At 43.4% G+C, this 17,646-nt stretch overlaps 1 protein-coding gene across 1 annotated transcript in view; it reads right to left on the reverse strand.

The window, feature by feature from the left end:
• The window catches only part of RPL3L (ribosomal protein L3 like), a 32,641-nt gene that overhangs the window by 11,605 nt on the left and 3,390 nt on the right, over positions 1-17,646 (reverse strand). The window contains exons 2-6 of the mRNA XM_073636452.1: positions 11,438-11,630; positions 6,350-6,518; positions 3,157-3,292; positions 921-1,107; positions 231-391 (exon numbers count right to left, since the gene is read on the reverse strand). Of these exons, the coding sequence (XP_073492553.1) occupies positions 231-391; positions 921-1,107; positions 3,157-3,292; positions 6,350-6,518; positions 11,438-11,630 (846 nt within the window). The remainder of the gene's footprint in view (positions 1-230; positions 392-920; positions 1,108-3,156; positions 3,293-6,349; positions 6,519-11,437; positions 11,631-17,646) is intronic.

Genomic DNA, 17,646 nt, shown 5'->3' on the forward strand with positions numbered 1-17,646 from the left:
TAAGTAAAGCAGAGAAAAGGCAAAAGAATAAAAATTAAAGAAAGCACAGGGAAGAAAAAAAGGAGAAGGGAGTAAGACAGGGATAGCAGAGGGAGAGCAATGGAATAAAAAAATAGAATGATAGAGATAGATAGATAGATAGATAGATAGATAGATAGATAGATAGATAGATGACAAAGAGAGTAGATAGAGGGGAAGGAATAGAGAGGGAAGAAGCAGAGATCTGTTACCTTCTTGTTGATCTCTGTACGGTGGTTATAGCCCTTTTGCCCAGCCCGGGCTATAGTATATGCCACTCTAGCCGGGTGCCAGGCTCCAATACAAGCCACCTTGCGAAGCCCCTTGTGAGTTTTACGGGGTAACTTCTTAGTGCGCCAGCGTGATGTAACACCTGTCACAAGATGAGTATAGAAACACTTTACTGCCTGTTCTCTGAAAGAATGTTACCAATTAGGCCCAAATTAGACTCCTCAAATCCTATAATCCCCCAATCACACCGGCGTGACTTGTCATGCAATCTGACAGGTCTAAATCGCATGACAAGTCGCACCCTATTGTAGGCAATAGAACTGTTCAAGTTGGTCCAACTTTGCAGTGCCGCACCAAAAAAGGTTCCCGCACTATTTATGGCGATTTCAGGTGCGACTTGCATAGACATCTATGCATGAAGTCGCACAGATGTCAGTCAAGTCGCACCGGCCTTCATGTGAAGTCGCACAATTTCAAAGTCAGATTCAGTGTGAACAGGGGCTAAATCAGATTCCTTCTGCCCATCACCTCCCCTCTATCAGGTTTCACTCAAAACCATTTATTTCCAAACAAAGCAATCATTATAAAGCTACAGTATAGTAAGTACCCCTTAACAAAGCAGCTTAAGGCGGATGCTAACTCTGGCATTGCACTGTTTACAACACTATCACCTTTCATTCCTTTTCCCTTGGTGACTCCAATAACATCAATCATTTCATCCTGAGCGAAGACGGTGTTCACTGGGACCTGCTTCTCCAGCTTCTCATGTGCCCAGTCCACCTTCTCCGCCACAGTGCCTCCATTAAGCTGGATCTCCATCAAATGGGCCTTTTTTTGTCGCATTGGGAGGAGCTTCATCTGCATGGAAGGAACAGAGACATCACAGAATTGGCAGAATTACAGAGCATTTTCTGGCAACACTTCAAACCAATCAGTGAACAGCTTCTACTAGTCAGAACACTCTGCAGCTGTGCTGAAGTCATAAAATCCAGACAGTTTATCATCCAAGTTTACAGAACCCATTGCAGCCAGATCCAGCAAACTCTCACATGGGCTTCTAGGAGGCTCTTTTATGATTCTGTACTATGCTACAACAATCAGCCTACAATGAGCTGAGTCTGGGATGCCTGGGCTAAACAGTAACAGGTTTCGGTACTGGTGTTCACAGAATGCCAGGTTACAAGCCACAAAGTGAACATAACAAGATGACCATGGCTGGACCACTAGGTTGTGTCCCCTGTGTGTATTCTAAAGGGACGCTTTAATAGCTGGGCAGCCAGGTTAGAGGCTCTCTACTTTCAGAACTAGGGTGCAGGCATCCAGGTGAGAGGCTCTCTACTTTCAGAACCAGGGTGCAGGCAGCCAGGTGAGAGGCTCTCTACTTTCAGAACCAGGGTGAAGGCAGCCAGGTGAGAGGCTCTCTACTTTCAGAACCAGGGTGAAGACAGCCAGGTGAGAGGCTCTATACTTTCAGAACCAGGCTGCAGGCAGACAGGTGAGAAGCTCTCTACTTTCAGAACCAGGGTGCAGGCAGCCAGGTTAGAAGCTCTCTACTTTCAGAACTAGGGTGAAGACAGCCAGGTGAGAGGCTCTCTACTTTCAGAACCAGGGTGAAGACAGCCAGGTGAAAGGCTCTCTACTTTCAGAACCAGGGTGCAGGCATCCAGGTGAGAGGCTCTCTACTTTCAGAACCATGGTGCAGGCAGCCAGGTGAGAGGCTCTCTACTTTCAGAACCAGGGTGCAGGCATCCAGGTGAGAGGCTCTCTACTTTCAGAACCATGGTGCAGGCAGCCAGGTGAGAGGCTCTCTACTTTCAGAACCAGGGTGAAGACAGCCAGGTGAGAGGCTCTATACTTTCAGAACCAGGCTGCAGGCAGCCAGGTGAGAAACTCTCTACTTTCAGAACCAGGGTGAAGGCAGCCAGGTGAGAGGCTCTCTACTTTCAGAACCAGGGTGAAGACAGCCAGGTGAGAGGCTCTATACTTTCAGAACCAGGCTGCAGGCAGCCAGGTGAGAAGCTCTCTACTTTCAGAACCAGGGTGCAGGCAGCCAGGTGAGAAGCTGTCTACTTTCAGAACTAGGGTGCAGGCATCCAGGTGAGAGGCTCTCTACTTTCAGAACCAGGGTGAAGACAGCCAGGTGAAAGGCTCTCTACTTTCAGAACCAGGGTGCAGGCATCCAGGTGAGAGGCTCTCTACTTTCAGAACCATGGTGCAGGCAGCCAGGTGAAAGGCTCTCTACTTTCAGAACCAGGGTGCAGGCAGCCAGGTGAGAGGCTCTCTACTTTCAGAACCAGGGTGAAGACAGCCAGGTGAGAGGCTCTATACTTTCAGAACCAGGCTGTAGGCAGCCAGGTGAGAAGCTCTCTACTTTCAGAACCAGGGTGAAGGCAGCCAGGTGAGAGGCTCTCTACTTTCAGAACCAGGGTGAAGACAGCCAGGTGAGAGGCTCTATACTTTCAGAACCAGGCTGCAGGCAGCCAGGTGAGAAGCTCTCTACTTTCAGAACCAGGGTGCAGGCAGTCTGGTGAGAAGCTCTCTACTTTCAGAACTAGGGTGCAGGCATCCAGGTGAGAGGCTCTCTACTTTCAGAACCAGGGTGCAGGCAGCCAGGTGAGAGGCTCTCTACTTTCAGAACCAGGGTGCAGGCAGCCAGGCCAAAGCTAATAGCATGCAGCTTCTAAAAAAGAAACAGCTAATGTGTGTACGATTGCTTTCCAAGTATTAAAGTTCCAGTGAGGTCCCCCCCCCCTCCTGTGTCCTAGGGTCTGGGATCCCTCCAGCTGCGTTACCAAAGCTACCCTGGACTTTAGTAAAAGAGATGCTGTTTATGAGGATAAGTACACATGGCTGTGTTCTGTACTGTTTTACGGACACTCCAATCTTGTGTCTTTAGTGTCCTCTCACCTGGGTGTGAACGATGACTCGGATAACCTTGCAATATTTCTTCATGGCTGCAAAGTCTTTATCCAGCTGCTTTTTGCCCTCCGCGTCCTGCCATTTCTTGCAGTACTTGGTAAAGGCCTTCTTTTTACTTTTATACCTGCAGGAGAAAGACAGTTGAATGTAGACATTTGCACTACAAACCAGGAGATTTTTTAGCTTAATGACTTCTTGGAGCATATCTACATCAGAAAAAGAGGCATCTATATCTCTGACTTTCACTGTTCAGTAACAGGCTGACGGCAGGTCCAGGACAAGTGGGTTGAATGATGCTGGTCATCAGTCTGAGAACATCTAACATCACAAAAAAGTACTGCGTGGAAAATCTCCAGAACAAAAGTGAATACTGCAGCAAAAGCTGGTTCTGTTATTTTATCATTTAATCGGCTATTCATTTGTCTCTTATTATTGGTTTGCACAAAAGTTATAGCGTCTACAAAATAGGGGATAGATTTATGGGATTTTTATTCCAAATTTTTTTTTTCGCTAGTAATGGCGGCGATCTGCGTTTTTTAGCGGGACTGCTAAAATCGGACAGATCGGACACTTTTAAAACTTTCTTGGTACCAGTGACATTTATACAGTGATCAGAGCTAAAAAATAGCCACTGATTACTGTATAAATGTCACCGGCAGGGAAGAGGTTAACACTAGGGGGCGATCAAGGGGTTAAGTGTTCCCTAGGGAGGTGTTTCTAACTGTGGGGGGGAGTGTACTGACTAGAGGAGGAGAGAGATCGCTGTTCCTGGTCACTAGGAACAGCAGATCTCTCTCTACTCCCCTGTCAGAGCGGGGATCTGTCTGTTTACATTGACAGATCCCCGTTCTGGCTCTCTGAAGAGAGACATCTCTCGGACATCGCGGCTGCCAGCCACGCCTGGTATGGACTGGGGGGAAACCACGCCATTTTTTTAACTGATTTTTAATCTATATTGCCACGAGCCGGCAATACATTACAGCCGCGAGCAGGTTTAACCACTTGCCGACCGCCGCACAAACATTTACGTTGGCAGAATGGCATGGACAGGCAAATGGGCGTACAGGTATGTCCCTTTAAATTTGCCGTCGTGTGGTCGCCTGTGTCCGCTGAGCTCCATGAGTGTTATTGCGGGTCCCGGGGGATACCTGCGATCGTCTCACGGAGAGGAAGAACGGGGGAATGCTGATGTAAACAAGCATTTCCCCGTTCTGCCTAGTGACACTGACACCGATCACAGCTCCCTGTGAGCGAGAGCGGTGATCAGTGTCGTGTCACACGTAGCCCCTCCCCCCACAGTTAGAATCACTCCCTAGGACATACTTAACCCCTGCAGCGCTTGCTGGTTAACCCCTTCACCGCCAGTCACATTTACACAGTAATCAATACATTTTTAATCGCATTGATCGCTGTATAAATGTGAATGGTCCCAAAATAGTGCCAAAAGCGTCCGATCTGTCCGCCATAATGTTGCAGTCATGATAAAAATCGCTGATCGCTGCCATTACTAGTAAAAAAAAATTATTAATAAAAATGCCATAAAACTATCCCCTATTTTGTAGACACTATAACTTTTGTGCAAACCAATCAATAAACGCTTATTGCGATTTTTTTTACCAAAAATATATAGAAGAATACATATCGGCCTAAACTGAGGAAAAAAAATGTTTTTTTATATATTTTTTGGGGATATTTATTATAGCAAAAAGTAAAAAATATTGCTTTTTTTTCAAAATTGTCACTCTTTTTTTGTTTATAGCGCAGAAAATAAAAACCGCAGAGGTGATCAAATACCACCAAAAGAAACCTCTATTTGTGGGGAAAAAAGGGTGTCAATTTTGTTTTGGAGCCACGTCGCGCGGCCGCGCAATTGTCAAGTAAAGCGACGCAGTGCCGAAACTCCCCCGCTAGCGGCCGAGAAAGGGTTAAAGACCACCACCACACGCCTCTGCAGAGGCGCTTTGCCAGCGGTATAGCCGCGCTGTCCCATTGATTTCAATGGGCAGGAGAGGGGAAGGAGCGGTGTATACACCGCTCCTTCCCCGCTCCGAAGATACTGCTAGCAGGACTTTTTTTCCCGTCCTGCTAGCGCACCGCTCCAGTGTGAAAGCCCTCGGGGCTTTCACACTGGAGACACAGCAGCGGCACTTTCGGATCGGTTTGCAGGCGCTATTGCTAGCGCAATAGCGCCTGCAAACCGCCCCAGTGTAAAAGGGGCCTTAGAAATGTCATTATTGCTGTGGCACTGTTCTACACATGGCACAGATGCACCACTTTACATGCAGACTAAGGGGATCCCTCAGGCACAATATTTAAAAGAATATTTTATTTTTATTGTTTCGCTTTAAGCATTATTAAAATCACTGTTCCTGAAAAAAACTATAGTTTTTTTTTTTCCATTGATACATGTCTGCTAGGGCAGTACCTGGGTCCCCATACACCTTTTTTTGCAATAACTTGCATATAAGCCTTTAAAATGAGGACTTTTGATTTTTTCATGTTTGTGTCCCATAGACTTTAATAGGGTTTACATGTTCGCTATAACTTTTTGCCTGTTCGAGGTGTTCTGGTGCGAACCGGAGGTGTTCGGCGCATCCCTACTCCTGATATCCATCCAATGGGGATACTGGGATTAAGTGCAGCCAGACCTCCATCTTGGGGTCAGAGTAGTTGGTAAGCGGCTTGAAGGTTGGGTGTGCACTTTTGGGTGTGAAGATTTTGCTATCCAAACTGAAATATTGATTTTTGTTGATACACAAGTATAAATTAACTTTTTGCACAAGAGCACTTCTCTTCTGATGGACTTTACTGAATTATTTAGGAATGTGTTTTAACACATTCTTATTTACAGTTTTTGATACATATGAATTTCTTACTTGATTGAATTTATGCACTTTATATTGATAGTGAAAGCTGCGCAACATGTTTTTCATTAATATTTTCCTGAAACACCTCAATCAGGAAATGATCGCTTTTTGTTCACTAGATGAAGCTAACATCATATATTACGAGGATTTTTTTGTGACAGCTGTTCTTTTATAAATACACCATAAGGTGGTACTCCATTTCCTCTTCATTGTGGTTGCTGTGCACTGCAGTGTGGTAGTGTGTGAGTGAATCACAGTACTTGCTAAATGGTAAAATAATAAAATAGAACATATTCTACCCATAACGGTCTCACCAGTTCCTATAGAAGCGTCTTTTGCATTCATCACTGATGTGCTCGGCAAATATGGTCTTCAGACTTCGCAAGCCTTGAGGGGTCTCCACGTATCCCACAATGCCAACCACAACCAGTGGGGGCGTCTCAATGATGGTTACCGCTTCCACTTCTTCCCGCTTGGAAATCTCTGATTCAAATATAAAAAGGGGCTTTTTGAATTGAGTATTCTTTCAAACAGTCATTCTGATGGATCCAAAAGTAGGAAATTCTTTCTCATCCTCCTGAACATATCTAAACGCAACCTGACCCCTGTGAGTTGTCTAAATGCCACCCCCCATCCCCACCACACTAAAAATGACAGCTACATACACAACTTGAATATGATTAGCTTAGTGTCAATAAGCCTATCAATAAATGTTAAAAAACATAATAGTCAGTGACATGCATTATTTAATTAAATTTAAAATATTTACATAGCATGGACTAATTACACAGTGCTCTACATACTGTATATACCAAAGATACAGTGCCTTGAAAAAGTATTCATACCCCTTGAAATTTTCAACATTTTTTCATGTTACAACCAAAAACATAAATATATTTTATTGGGTTTTTATGTGATAGACCAACACAAAGTGAAAATATATTACTAAATATAAACTTGCGCTGATAGGACCAACTAGATGATAATAAAAATGCAGCTGCTGTAGACAAGGTGCTAATCACTTGAAAAAATGTGGATAAAAAATACAGCGCTCGCAACATACGATATAAGTGAAATCAACAAAAAAAGTCCAAAAAGAAATCCAAATAAATATAACTGAAGTGTAAGTCCACAATAAAGTAGATGCAAAAAATGCTTCACAAACTTGCAGGAGTACAGTGACACCCCCTTTTGCATCCCCACTCACCAGAACAGGACGACCCCCAGCTTTGCAGTCCAGGGGTCACTTAAGGCTTGTAAATGGTATCCCACACACGTGGATTGGTGGCAAAACATCAGATGATAGATCAGTGTAGATTTCCACTCAGAGGCTCTCAACAGGATATGCAGGCACCCAGAAATGAAAAGAGAATGGACTAATAGTGAAGTACTGTTATAAAAGTTGATCTATTGCGCATAGGGACCGTTACTTACAAAAAGGCGATTAAAAACAGGCATGGATATAGAGCTGTGAATACAGGAAGCAGCCGTTCACGGACCGGACGTGACGTCAATCGAAACAGGAAATGATGTCATATTTCCTTTTTCCTTCTCTAAAAGCTTTGTACATCTAGAGAGTGACATTTTTTCCCATTCTTCCTTGCGAAATAGCTCAAGTTCTGTCAGATTGGATGGAGAGCGTCTGTGAAGAGCAATTTTCAAGTCTTGCCACAGATTCTCAATTGGATTGAGGTCTGGAAAATTTTATTTGGCCTTTCTAACACATGAATATGCTTTTATCTAAACCATTCCATTGTAGCTCTGGCTGTATGTTTAGGGTCATTGTCCTGCTGGAAGGTGAACCTCCGCCCCAGTCTCAAGTATTTTGCAGACTCTAGGAGGTTTTTTTTCTAAGATTGCCCTGTATTTGGCTCCACCCATCTTCCAATCAACTTTGACCAGCTTTCCTGTCCCCGCTGAAGAAAAGCATCCCCACAACATAATGCTGCCACCACCATGTTTCACGGCGGGGATGGTGTGTTCAGGGTGATGTGCAGTGTTAGTTTTCTGCCACACATAGAGTTTTGCTTTTAAGCCAAAATGTTCCATTTTTGGTCTCATCTGACCAGAGCACCTTCTTCCACATGTTTGCTGTGTCCCCCACATGGCTTCTCGCAAACTGCAAATGGGACTTCTTATGGCTTTCTTTCAACAATGGCTTTCTTCTTGTCACTCTTCCATAAAGGCCAGATTTGTGGAACACGCCTAATAGTTCTCCTGTGGACAGATTCTCCTACCTCACCTGTGGATCTCTGCAGCTCCTCCAGAGTTACCATGGGCCTCTTGGCTGCTTCTCTGATTAATGCTCTCCTTGCCCGGCCTGTCAGTTTAGGTGGAGGGCCATGTCTTGGTAGGTTTGCAGTTGTGCCATACTCTTTCCATTTTCAGATGATGGGTTGAACAGTGCTCCGTGTGATGTTCAAAGCTTGGGATATTTTTATAACCTAACCCTGTTTAAACTTCTCCACAACTTTATCCCTGACCTGTCTGGTGTGTTCCTTGGCCTTCATGATGCTGTTTGTTCACTATGGTTCTCTAACAAACCTCTGAGGGCTTCGCAGAACAGCTGTATTTATACTGAGTTTAAATTACACACAGGTGGACTCTATTTACTAATTAGTTCCACTAGATCTTAGATAGGGGTATCAGAGTAAAGAGGGCTGAATACAAATGCATACCACACTTTTCAGATATTTATTTGTAAAACATTTTGAAAAACATTTATCATTTTCCATCCACTTCACAATCACAATTAAATACATTTACGTTTTGGTTGTAACATGACAAAGTGTGGAAAATTTCAAGGGGTATGAATACTTTTTCAAGGCACTGTATATACACTATATTGTCAAAAGTATTGTGGAAGCTGCCTTTACATGCACATGAACATTAAAGGATATGTAAAGCTTCATTTTTTGTTTTTATTTAAAAAACAAACATGTCATATTTACCTCCTCTGTGCAGTTGGTTTTGCACAGAGTGGCCCGATCCTCCTCTTCTGGGGACCCTCAGCTGCGCTAATGGCTCCTCCTCTTCTCGAGTGCCACATTGGAGAGCTGCACTCCCTCGGGGTACTCGTGTGGGGGTGCTCCCGTGTCCTGCTGCTGCTTTCATTGACACAGACAGCAAGACTCGGCCACGCCCACCGACTCCCGCATTTGATTGACCGGAGCCAATGGCTGCGCTGCTATCAATCTGTCCAATCAGGATCCCAGACACTGACTGGAGTTGGTGTGCTCGTCCCCGTCACTGGAAAGACCGGGTTCAGGTAAGTAAAAGGGGGGCTCTGGGGGGCTGCTGCATCACAGGAGGTTTTTCACCTTAATGCATAGAATGCATTAAGGTGAAATAACTTGAGGGTTTACAACCCCTTTAATGGCATCCCAGTCTTAGTCCGTAGGGTTCAATAATGACTTGGCCTATCCTTTGTAGTTATAACAGCTTCAACTCTTCTGGGAAGGCTGTCCACAAGGTTTAGGAGTGTGTCTATGGGAATGTTTGACCATTCTTCCAGAAGCGCATTTGTGAGGTCAGGCACTGATGTTGGATGGGAAGGCCTGGCTCAAAGTCTCCACTCTAATTAATCCCAAAGATGTTCTATGGGGTTGAGGTCAGGATTATGGACCCTGCTTTGTGTACTGGTGTGCAGTTATGTTGGAACAGGAAGGGGCCTGAAATTGTCCAAAATGTCTTGGTATGCTGGCGCCCTAATGCCGCGTACACACGATTGGAATTTCTGTCAGAAAAAACTTGGATGGTTTTTCCGACAGAATTCCGCTCAAGCTTGCCTTGCATACACACGGTCAAACAAAAGTTCTCTGAACTTTCGACCATCAAGAACGCGGCGACGTACAACACTACGACGAGCCGAGCAAATTAAGTTGCTTCCGAGCATGCGTCGAATTGTTTCCGAGCATATGTTGTTTTTTGCGCGTCCGAATTGCATACAGACGATCGCATTTTCGGATAGGAACTTTTCCCGACCGAAAAATAGAGAACATGCCCTCAATCTTTTGCTGGCTGGAATTCCGCCAGCAAAAGACCGATGGAGCATACACACGGTCGCATTTTCTGACAAAAAGCTCTCATCTGAGTTTTGCTGGCGGCATTTCCGATCGTGTGTACACGGCATTAGAGTTCTCTTTACTGGAACTAAGGGGCCAAGACCAACCCCTGAAAAACCACCCCACACCAAAATCCCCCCTCCACCAAATGATTTTGACCAGTGCACAAAGCAAGGTCCATAAAGACATGGATAAGTGAGTTTGGGTTGGAGGTACTTGGCTGACCTCAACCTGATAGAACACTTTTGGAAAGAAATTAGAGCAGAGACTGCGAGACAGACCTTTTCGTCCACATCAGTGCCTGACCTCACAAATGCACTTCTGGAAGAATGGCCCAACATTCCTATAGACACACTCCTAAACCTTGTGGACAGCCTTCCTAGAAGAGTTGAAGCTGTTATAGCTGCAAAGGGAGGGCCAACTCAATATTGAACCCTACGGACTAAGACTGGGATGCCATTAAAGTTCATGTGTGTGTAAAGGCAGGGGTCCCAATACTTTTTACAATATAGTGTGTATATATATATATATATATATATATATATATATATATATATATATATATATATATATAATTTCCTTTTTTTTTTTAAGAGCCAAAGTCTAAAGCGATTCTGCCGGCTTAGAAATTATATCCAGATTATCTTTCTTGCAAGAGAAGTGATAGCATACTCATCTCTCCAGAAGCTCTTGTCTCTTACTTTCCCTCTACTTCATCTGTGTCTTTGGCACTCAATGTTTCGGATTGGAGGATACCTGTTTCCGCCATCCATATGCAATGTTTTTTTCCTCTGACCCCAATGTCACTGCTAAGCCCAGTAGTGACATAGGAGTTATAGCAAAGAACCACAGTTGGCAGGGAGGGACATAGCCAACCAACACTCCTGGAGGTGACGAAGGAAGCTGAACAAAGGGAAGGTGGGAAGTACGGGCCATCTAAGAGTTGAGTATACTACTTTGCTTGCGTAAGAATAATCTGGATACTTTGAGGGTTACTCTGTGAACCAATGGGGAGATTTTTTCCCACTTTCTCTCTCAGTGACACCAAACATGGAATGGGTAAAAAGATGTCCCCTCACTACTTGTTGTGGAAGGAAGTGAAGGAAAACCTCCCCAATAGGAACAAAAACAGTCATAAAGACCTAATAGAGGCTCCAACTCCTACCCACTTTGTCCAAGACAAAATAAAATGAGGTGCCCTTTAAAAACATATAAAGTTTGGATCATACTTTTACAGCCACAGCTTTTTGCTTTTAAAAACCGCCTTTGAATCACATGACCAGCAAAGTGATGTCCTACACATTTGAATTTTTTTTTTTTTTTTTTATTTTCACTCACTCAGTCCCGTCCTGTGGACCTCACGCAGAGTATGGGTCATTCCGGCCTTGTATCCCAGAAAAGCTGTCAGGTGAACTGGTTTAGTTGGGTCATCCTTGGGCCAGGTCTTCACTTTACCACGGTGGCGCTTGCTACGCTTGTGGGGAAGAAACCCCAGGTGGCCATGACGAGGGGCAGAGAACTTACGATGAGACTGAAATTAGAGAATGGCAATTAAGAGATAGTCAGTGTTGTAATCCAGTAGCTTCTCTCCTATAAGTGTTCTGGCAGGGTGATAGGTCCCTTGAGTAAGGATCAATTAATTTCAGAAGAAAGGGGATCTATCTCATCTCCCAAGAGCCCCGAAATATAACTCCTGGCTATGGCACAACCTCCACTTTCATCCAACTATGCAGAACTTCTAAACGACCTATCACCAAGCCCATCCACTGTCAAGTGTGATAGTGATCCACTTGAAGTGTTATCCATCCAATACTTTTTCTTAGTTTTAGATAAGGTAGGAAGGGGTTAGAACCCCTGTTGGGTTCCCCTCACTTCCTGTCTTGTAGACAACATTTTAGCAAGGAACATATGTTCCACAATAATTTATGTTACCAATATTAGTGGGTAAAAATTGAAAAACAGCGCCACAGAAAGGGTTGGGGGGTGTTAACAGGACCGGCCGCTGCCAACCTAACTTTGGTAAGTCAAATAAAGTGCTCAATATATAAATAGATGGTGCTGGTCTACCTAATAAAGTGCTAGTGCTAACACAATCAAATTATTTCATCATGCATATGATACAAAACACATACATGAAAAATAGTGCTGATGTGCATACAATGTACAAACAAGTATATATCAAAAATTACAAAATTGTGCATTTAATACTATGTTCAAAAATTGCATATATCCACCAATGAAAAAATTATTAAAAAAATTAAAAAACTTCATATTAATCAAAAAGAAAGAAAGTCCCAGAAACAGTTCAATCCTGTGCTGTGTTTGCTTCTCAAATAATTAATCCTTCTGGCACTATGCGTATCACACTAAACCGACTCACCAGAAACAATTGTTGGTCAGTAGAGCTGCACAATTCTGGAAAAAATGAGAATCACGATTTTTATGCTTAGAATAAAAATCACGATTCTCGGTGTAACATCATCTTTCACATTATCCAAAAAAATTGGGCTAACTTTATTATTTATTTATTTTTTAAATTCATTGAAGTATATTTTTTCCCCAAAAAATTGCGTTTGTAAGACTGCTGCGCAAATATAGTGTGATATAAAATATTGCAACGACTGCCATTTTATTCTCTAGGGTCTCTGTGAAAAAAAAAAAAAAATTACATATATATTTCTAGCAGAAAATACTGATTTTAACCTCATGTACAGACCGAAGTTCATCCCTTTGATCTAAAAGAACGAAATGTTACAATGTTTCTCTTTATCTCCCAGCACTGAGCAATGTTGATAAACATTTGCTGGATGGATGGTTTGTTTTTGTTTGTTTTTTTGACAGCTGTGAGTGTGCAGAGAATGGCTCTGCACTTGTTACATGAATGATTTGTGGAAATGCCAGATTAAGATCGTGAGGGGGATTAAATCGAGATTGCGATTTTTAACAATTAATCATGCAGCTCTACTGGTCAGGTTATGAACCAGTTAATGTGCAAAATGCTGATCTCCTCAATTAATGGCTCCACAGAACTTGCTTGAAGATGAACTCCACTTTCGTGGGGAAAAAAAATAGCAACTATAGAAAAAATAATATAGCACATATAATTGCAACACTAATCATATTGTAATTGAATGTTATTAAAAATTACCTTTCCTTTTCGATTTGCAGCCACTGTAATTTTCTGAGAATGCATTGCAATATGGCTACATGGAGTTGTTCTGTTCTTTACACAGAGTTTGTACTGACCACCCCTAGAAACATAATTTGCTGCTTGTGTGATTGGCTCACTAATTTTCCTAGAAGTCTGCCTAAGATGCAAGTCAGATTTCAGGCACCCCCTGCAACAATAGGAACATGAACCAGATATTTAGTCCCAAATGTCAGTCACTCACCGAATACTCCCTCAAGACATATAGGATAAATATGGGGCGCTCTAAACGTATTAAATGTCAAAAACCCGTGTCAACACAATAGTGGTGAGACCCTCTTATTGTGATATTTATAGCTCGTGACGAATAGTATTGCTATCAATCTATAAATGTCAAACAAATAATAAATATACAATGTATATGTGACATACAGGTGAAACACTATGTGCAGTCACTTCACTCCATGTTGTGACATATCAAAACATCACATCAAAGTCCATATATTCCAAATGAATCAGCCCGAAAAGGAACTGCTTGTGACAACATATGGTGCAATCTTAGATGAATACACTCGAGTGTCTCCGTGTGTCTTCCACCTCACCCCCGTGTTCAGTGAATCACACCCTTCAGAAATGCACTCACCGCTTTACATTGCCAGCACTCTCATGCAAGGCAATAAACACTTATTTTACCACACTCCAGGGTAAATGGAACAATCGATGTCCAGGGTGATAGTTATTAAATAGATCCACATGAAAGAAAAAAAAGTGCTCCAATAGTGTGAACCAGCAAACAAAATTTATTAAAACCACTGCAATCTTCACATGATGCACTCACATTGTAAAAAAGATAAAACAGCAGAAACCGTGTGCAAATCACATCAATCTTCAAACTTGTGTGGATAATGACAATAACTAATGGTCACGGCGGACCCGAGGTGTGCTAATGCTGGGCTGCAATCTCACCCCTCCCCTCGGTTATCCTCCGCTCCTCCGTGCACTCGAATTTCCTATCCTCCTGTGTGGCTGACAGCGCTATGTGTCACGTATCACAGCCACGCCCCCAACATGTTTCGTCATAGGTAGACTGGGCCAATCCCATGAATAAGTCTACCTATGACGAAACATGTCGGGGGCGTGGCTGTGATACGTGACACATAGCGCTGTCAGCCACACAGGAGGATAGGAAATTCGAGTGCACGGAGGAGCGGAGGATAACCGAGGGGAGGGGTGAGATTGCAGCCCAGCATTAGCACACCTCGGGTCCGCCGTGACCATTAGTTATTGTCATTATCCACACAAGTTTGAAGATTGATGTGATTTGCACACGGTTTCTGCTGTTTTATCTTTTTTACAATGTGAGTGCATAATGTGAAGATTGCAGTGGTTTTAATAAATTTTGTTTGCTGGTTCACACTATTGGAGCACTTTATTTTCTTTCATGTGGATCTATTTAATAACTATCACCCTGGACATCGATTGTTCCATTTACCCTGGAGTGTGGTAAATTAAGCGTTTATTGCCTTGCATGAGAGTGCTGGCAATGTAAAGCGGTGAGTGCATTTCTGGAGGGTGTGATTCACTGAACATGGGGGTGAGGTAGAAGACACACGGAGACACTCGAGTGTATTCATCTAAGATTGCACCATATGTTGTCACAAGCAGTTCCTTTTCGGGCTGTTTCATTTGGAATATATGGACTTTGATGTGATGTTTTGATATGTCACAGCATGGAGTGAAGTGACTGCACATAGTGTTTCACCTGTATGTCACATATACATTGTTTATTTATTATTTGACATTTATAGATTGATAGCAATACTATTCGTCACGAGCTATGAATATCACAATAAGAGGGTCTCACCACTATTGTGTTGACACGGGTTTTTGACATTTAATACGTTTAGAGCGCCCCATATTTATCCTATATGTCTTGAGGGAGTATTCGGTGAGTGACTGACATTTGGGACTAAATATCTGGTTCATGTATCTTATCTGATTTTTAAGGGGCAGCTCAACTTTACTAATAATTCACGTTTATTTGGTTTTCACCATTCGCACCAATTAGCAATTTTTGGGTTAATTTAGGGCCATTGACGTGGTGGAGGTGTTGTCTGTTTGAAGGGCGCCGTATCATCCAGGAGACCTATACACTACAACAATAGGAACATGTCTAAAGGGATGCAGGCCCCATCAAATGTCCTCATTAGTGCCCTGCAGCTGCACACCTGACAGTTAGTTAATTATGAAAGCACTCCCATTAGTCCCACTCAGTACAGAGGGTTATAAACCACAAAGGTTGTTTATAACCCTTGCAATGTACATAGATCACCCAGAGGGGAATGTTTTGTTCTCAACAAAAGTGGAGTTACGCTTTAAGCTCCCTTCCTCGCAGAGAAGACGTCACATGACGAAATGCCTAGAGGCAAGGATGCTGTCGTCATCAAACACGCTGGTGTCGTACTTGCCGGCTGGAACACCAGCTGGAGTCGATAGGATCACGATTAGGGCTGTCACCCTAGTATGAGGAATGACACTTTGAAAATGTGAGTTTTTTTGGATTGGTTTTAAAACAAAGCCTACATTTTAGACTTACACTATGGAAGCCTCCTTTGTTTTATCCTATTTTCATGCATGATCGTAACATGCACAAGAGTTTTCTATGAGGAATTGTGTTGTGTGGAGCCATTAATTGAGGAGATCTGCATATTAGCTGGTTTATAACCTGATCAGCCATTGTTTCTGGTGAGTCAGTTAAAGTGATTGTAAAGGCAGAAGGTTTTTTATCTTAATGCATTCTATGCATTAAAATAAAAAGCCTTCTATGTGCAGTAGTCCCCCTCAACCCCCCTAATACTTATCTAAGGTCCATCGAGATCCAGCGATGCCTGGGACTCCCCTCCTCATTGGCTGAGACAGCCATTGGCTCCCACTGCTGTCAAAGTCAGTCAGCCAATGAGGAGAGAAAGTGGACAGGGACAGGCCGCGGCTTAGGGTTGACACTTTTTCTTCAAGCCAAACCCGAACACATTAGTGGCGCACAGTAAATCTTTTTTGGTTTAGTATACACTATAGTAGGGGTCTCCAAACTTTAAGCAAAGGGCCAGTTTACTGTTCTTCAGACTTTAGGGGGGCCAGATTCTGGCCATTTGGGGTAGAAAATGCCCCGGGGCCGAGCATCAGTGAAAAAAAACACGGCCTCAGTGTTGGTGGTCAGTAGGAGGAGAAATAGTGCTCCATCATTTGTGTTAGTGGAAGAAGTAGTGCCCCATTGTTGGTGTCAGTGGGAGGAATAGTGCCTCATATCATTGGGAGCAATAGTGTCCCAAGGGCTGGCTAAAGGCTAGCAAAGGGCCACATCTGACCCTCAGTCCGCAGTTTGGAGAGCCCTCCACTATAGGATTGTAACAGACCTGAGACGCCTTTTGGGCACTCCAAAGAGAACAGTAATTCGGTGCACATAGTGCCCCCTCACCCTCCTATCAAGCCCTGTTCCAAGCTGCATTCCTGTTTGAACAATGTGTCCGGGTTTCAGGTGGACTGAAACCCGGACACTTGATTCAAAGCCCGGACTGTCCAGGTGAATCCTGGACGGGTGGCAACCCTACCGTGGCTCCGTGTCTGAATGTGGCTCAGCTCAAGTGTCCCCATAGCAAGCTGCTTGCTGTGGGGGCACACAACAGGATGGAGTGGCCAGTAGCACCGAAGAGGGAACTGAGAAGAGGAGGATCAGGGCTGCTCTGTACAAAACCACTACACTGAGCAGGTAAGTATAACATGTTTGTTAATTTTAACTAAAAAAAAAAAAAAACAAGACTTTAGTATCACTTTAAGATTAGTGGGTGCTGTAACTTGCCTCCAACAACAATATGGCAACCTCTTGATGGAGTCTGCCATTTTGTTGAAGCTCAGAGTCCTGAGCAGCATTAAATCTTTAGGCTTTTGGCCTTGACAAATTCCCACCTAAAAGTAGAAAGCAACTGAGCATGTGCAGAGCAGGGTAAGACAGTGTATTTCTGAATTTTATACAGTATAGGCACTTGGCATGGGAAAGACATGGGTATATGTCTCATCTTCATAAAGGAGACATATACAGTACATTAATAATAAACATTAGGAATCCATTTCGAAATATCCTGTAATATGTTAGGACCCTGTATAACCCCTTCTTTACACAATGATATAATTGGGAATTTGCTGCAGGTGGTGGCCTCCCTTTTCCTCCTGGGGCGTCACTAGTGTGACTGCTTGTAGGCTGTATCGGGTCGGGCCTATTCCACCCTCGAGATGCGGAGGACTATGGACCCACAGGGATCATCCAACTAATTCTGGTCAGGAGATCTCTCTTTTCACCTTTCAGTGGTAATTATACCTTGCATATATGTAATTGAATGTACGT

Source organism: Aquarana catesbeiana, linkage group LG06 (assembly GCF_042186555.1).
Source record: "Aquarana catesbeiana isolate 2022-GZ linkage group LG06, ASM4218655v1, whole genome shotgun sequence".
NCBI lineage: Eukaryota > Metazoa > Chordata > Amphibia > Anura > Ranidae > Aquarana > Aquarana catesbeiana.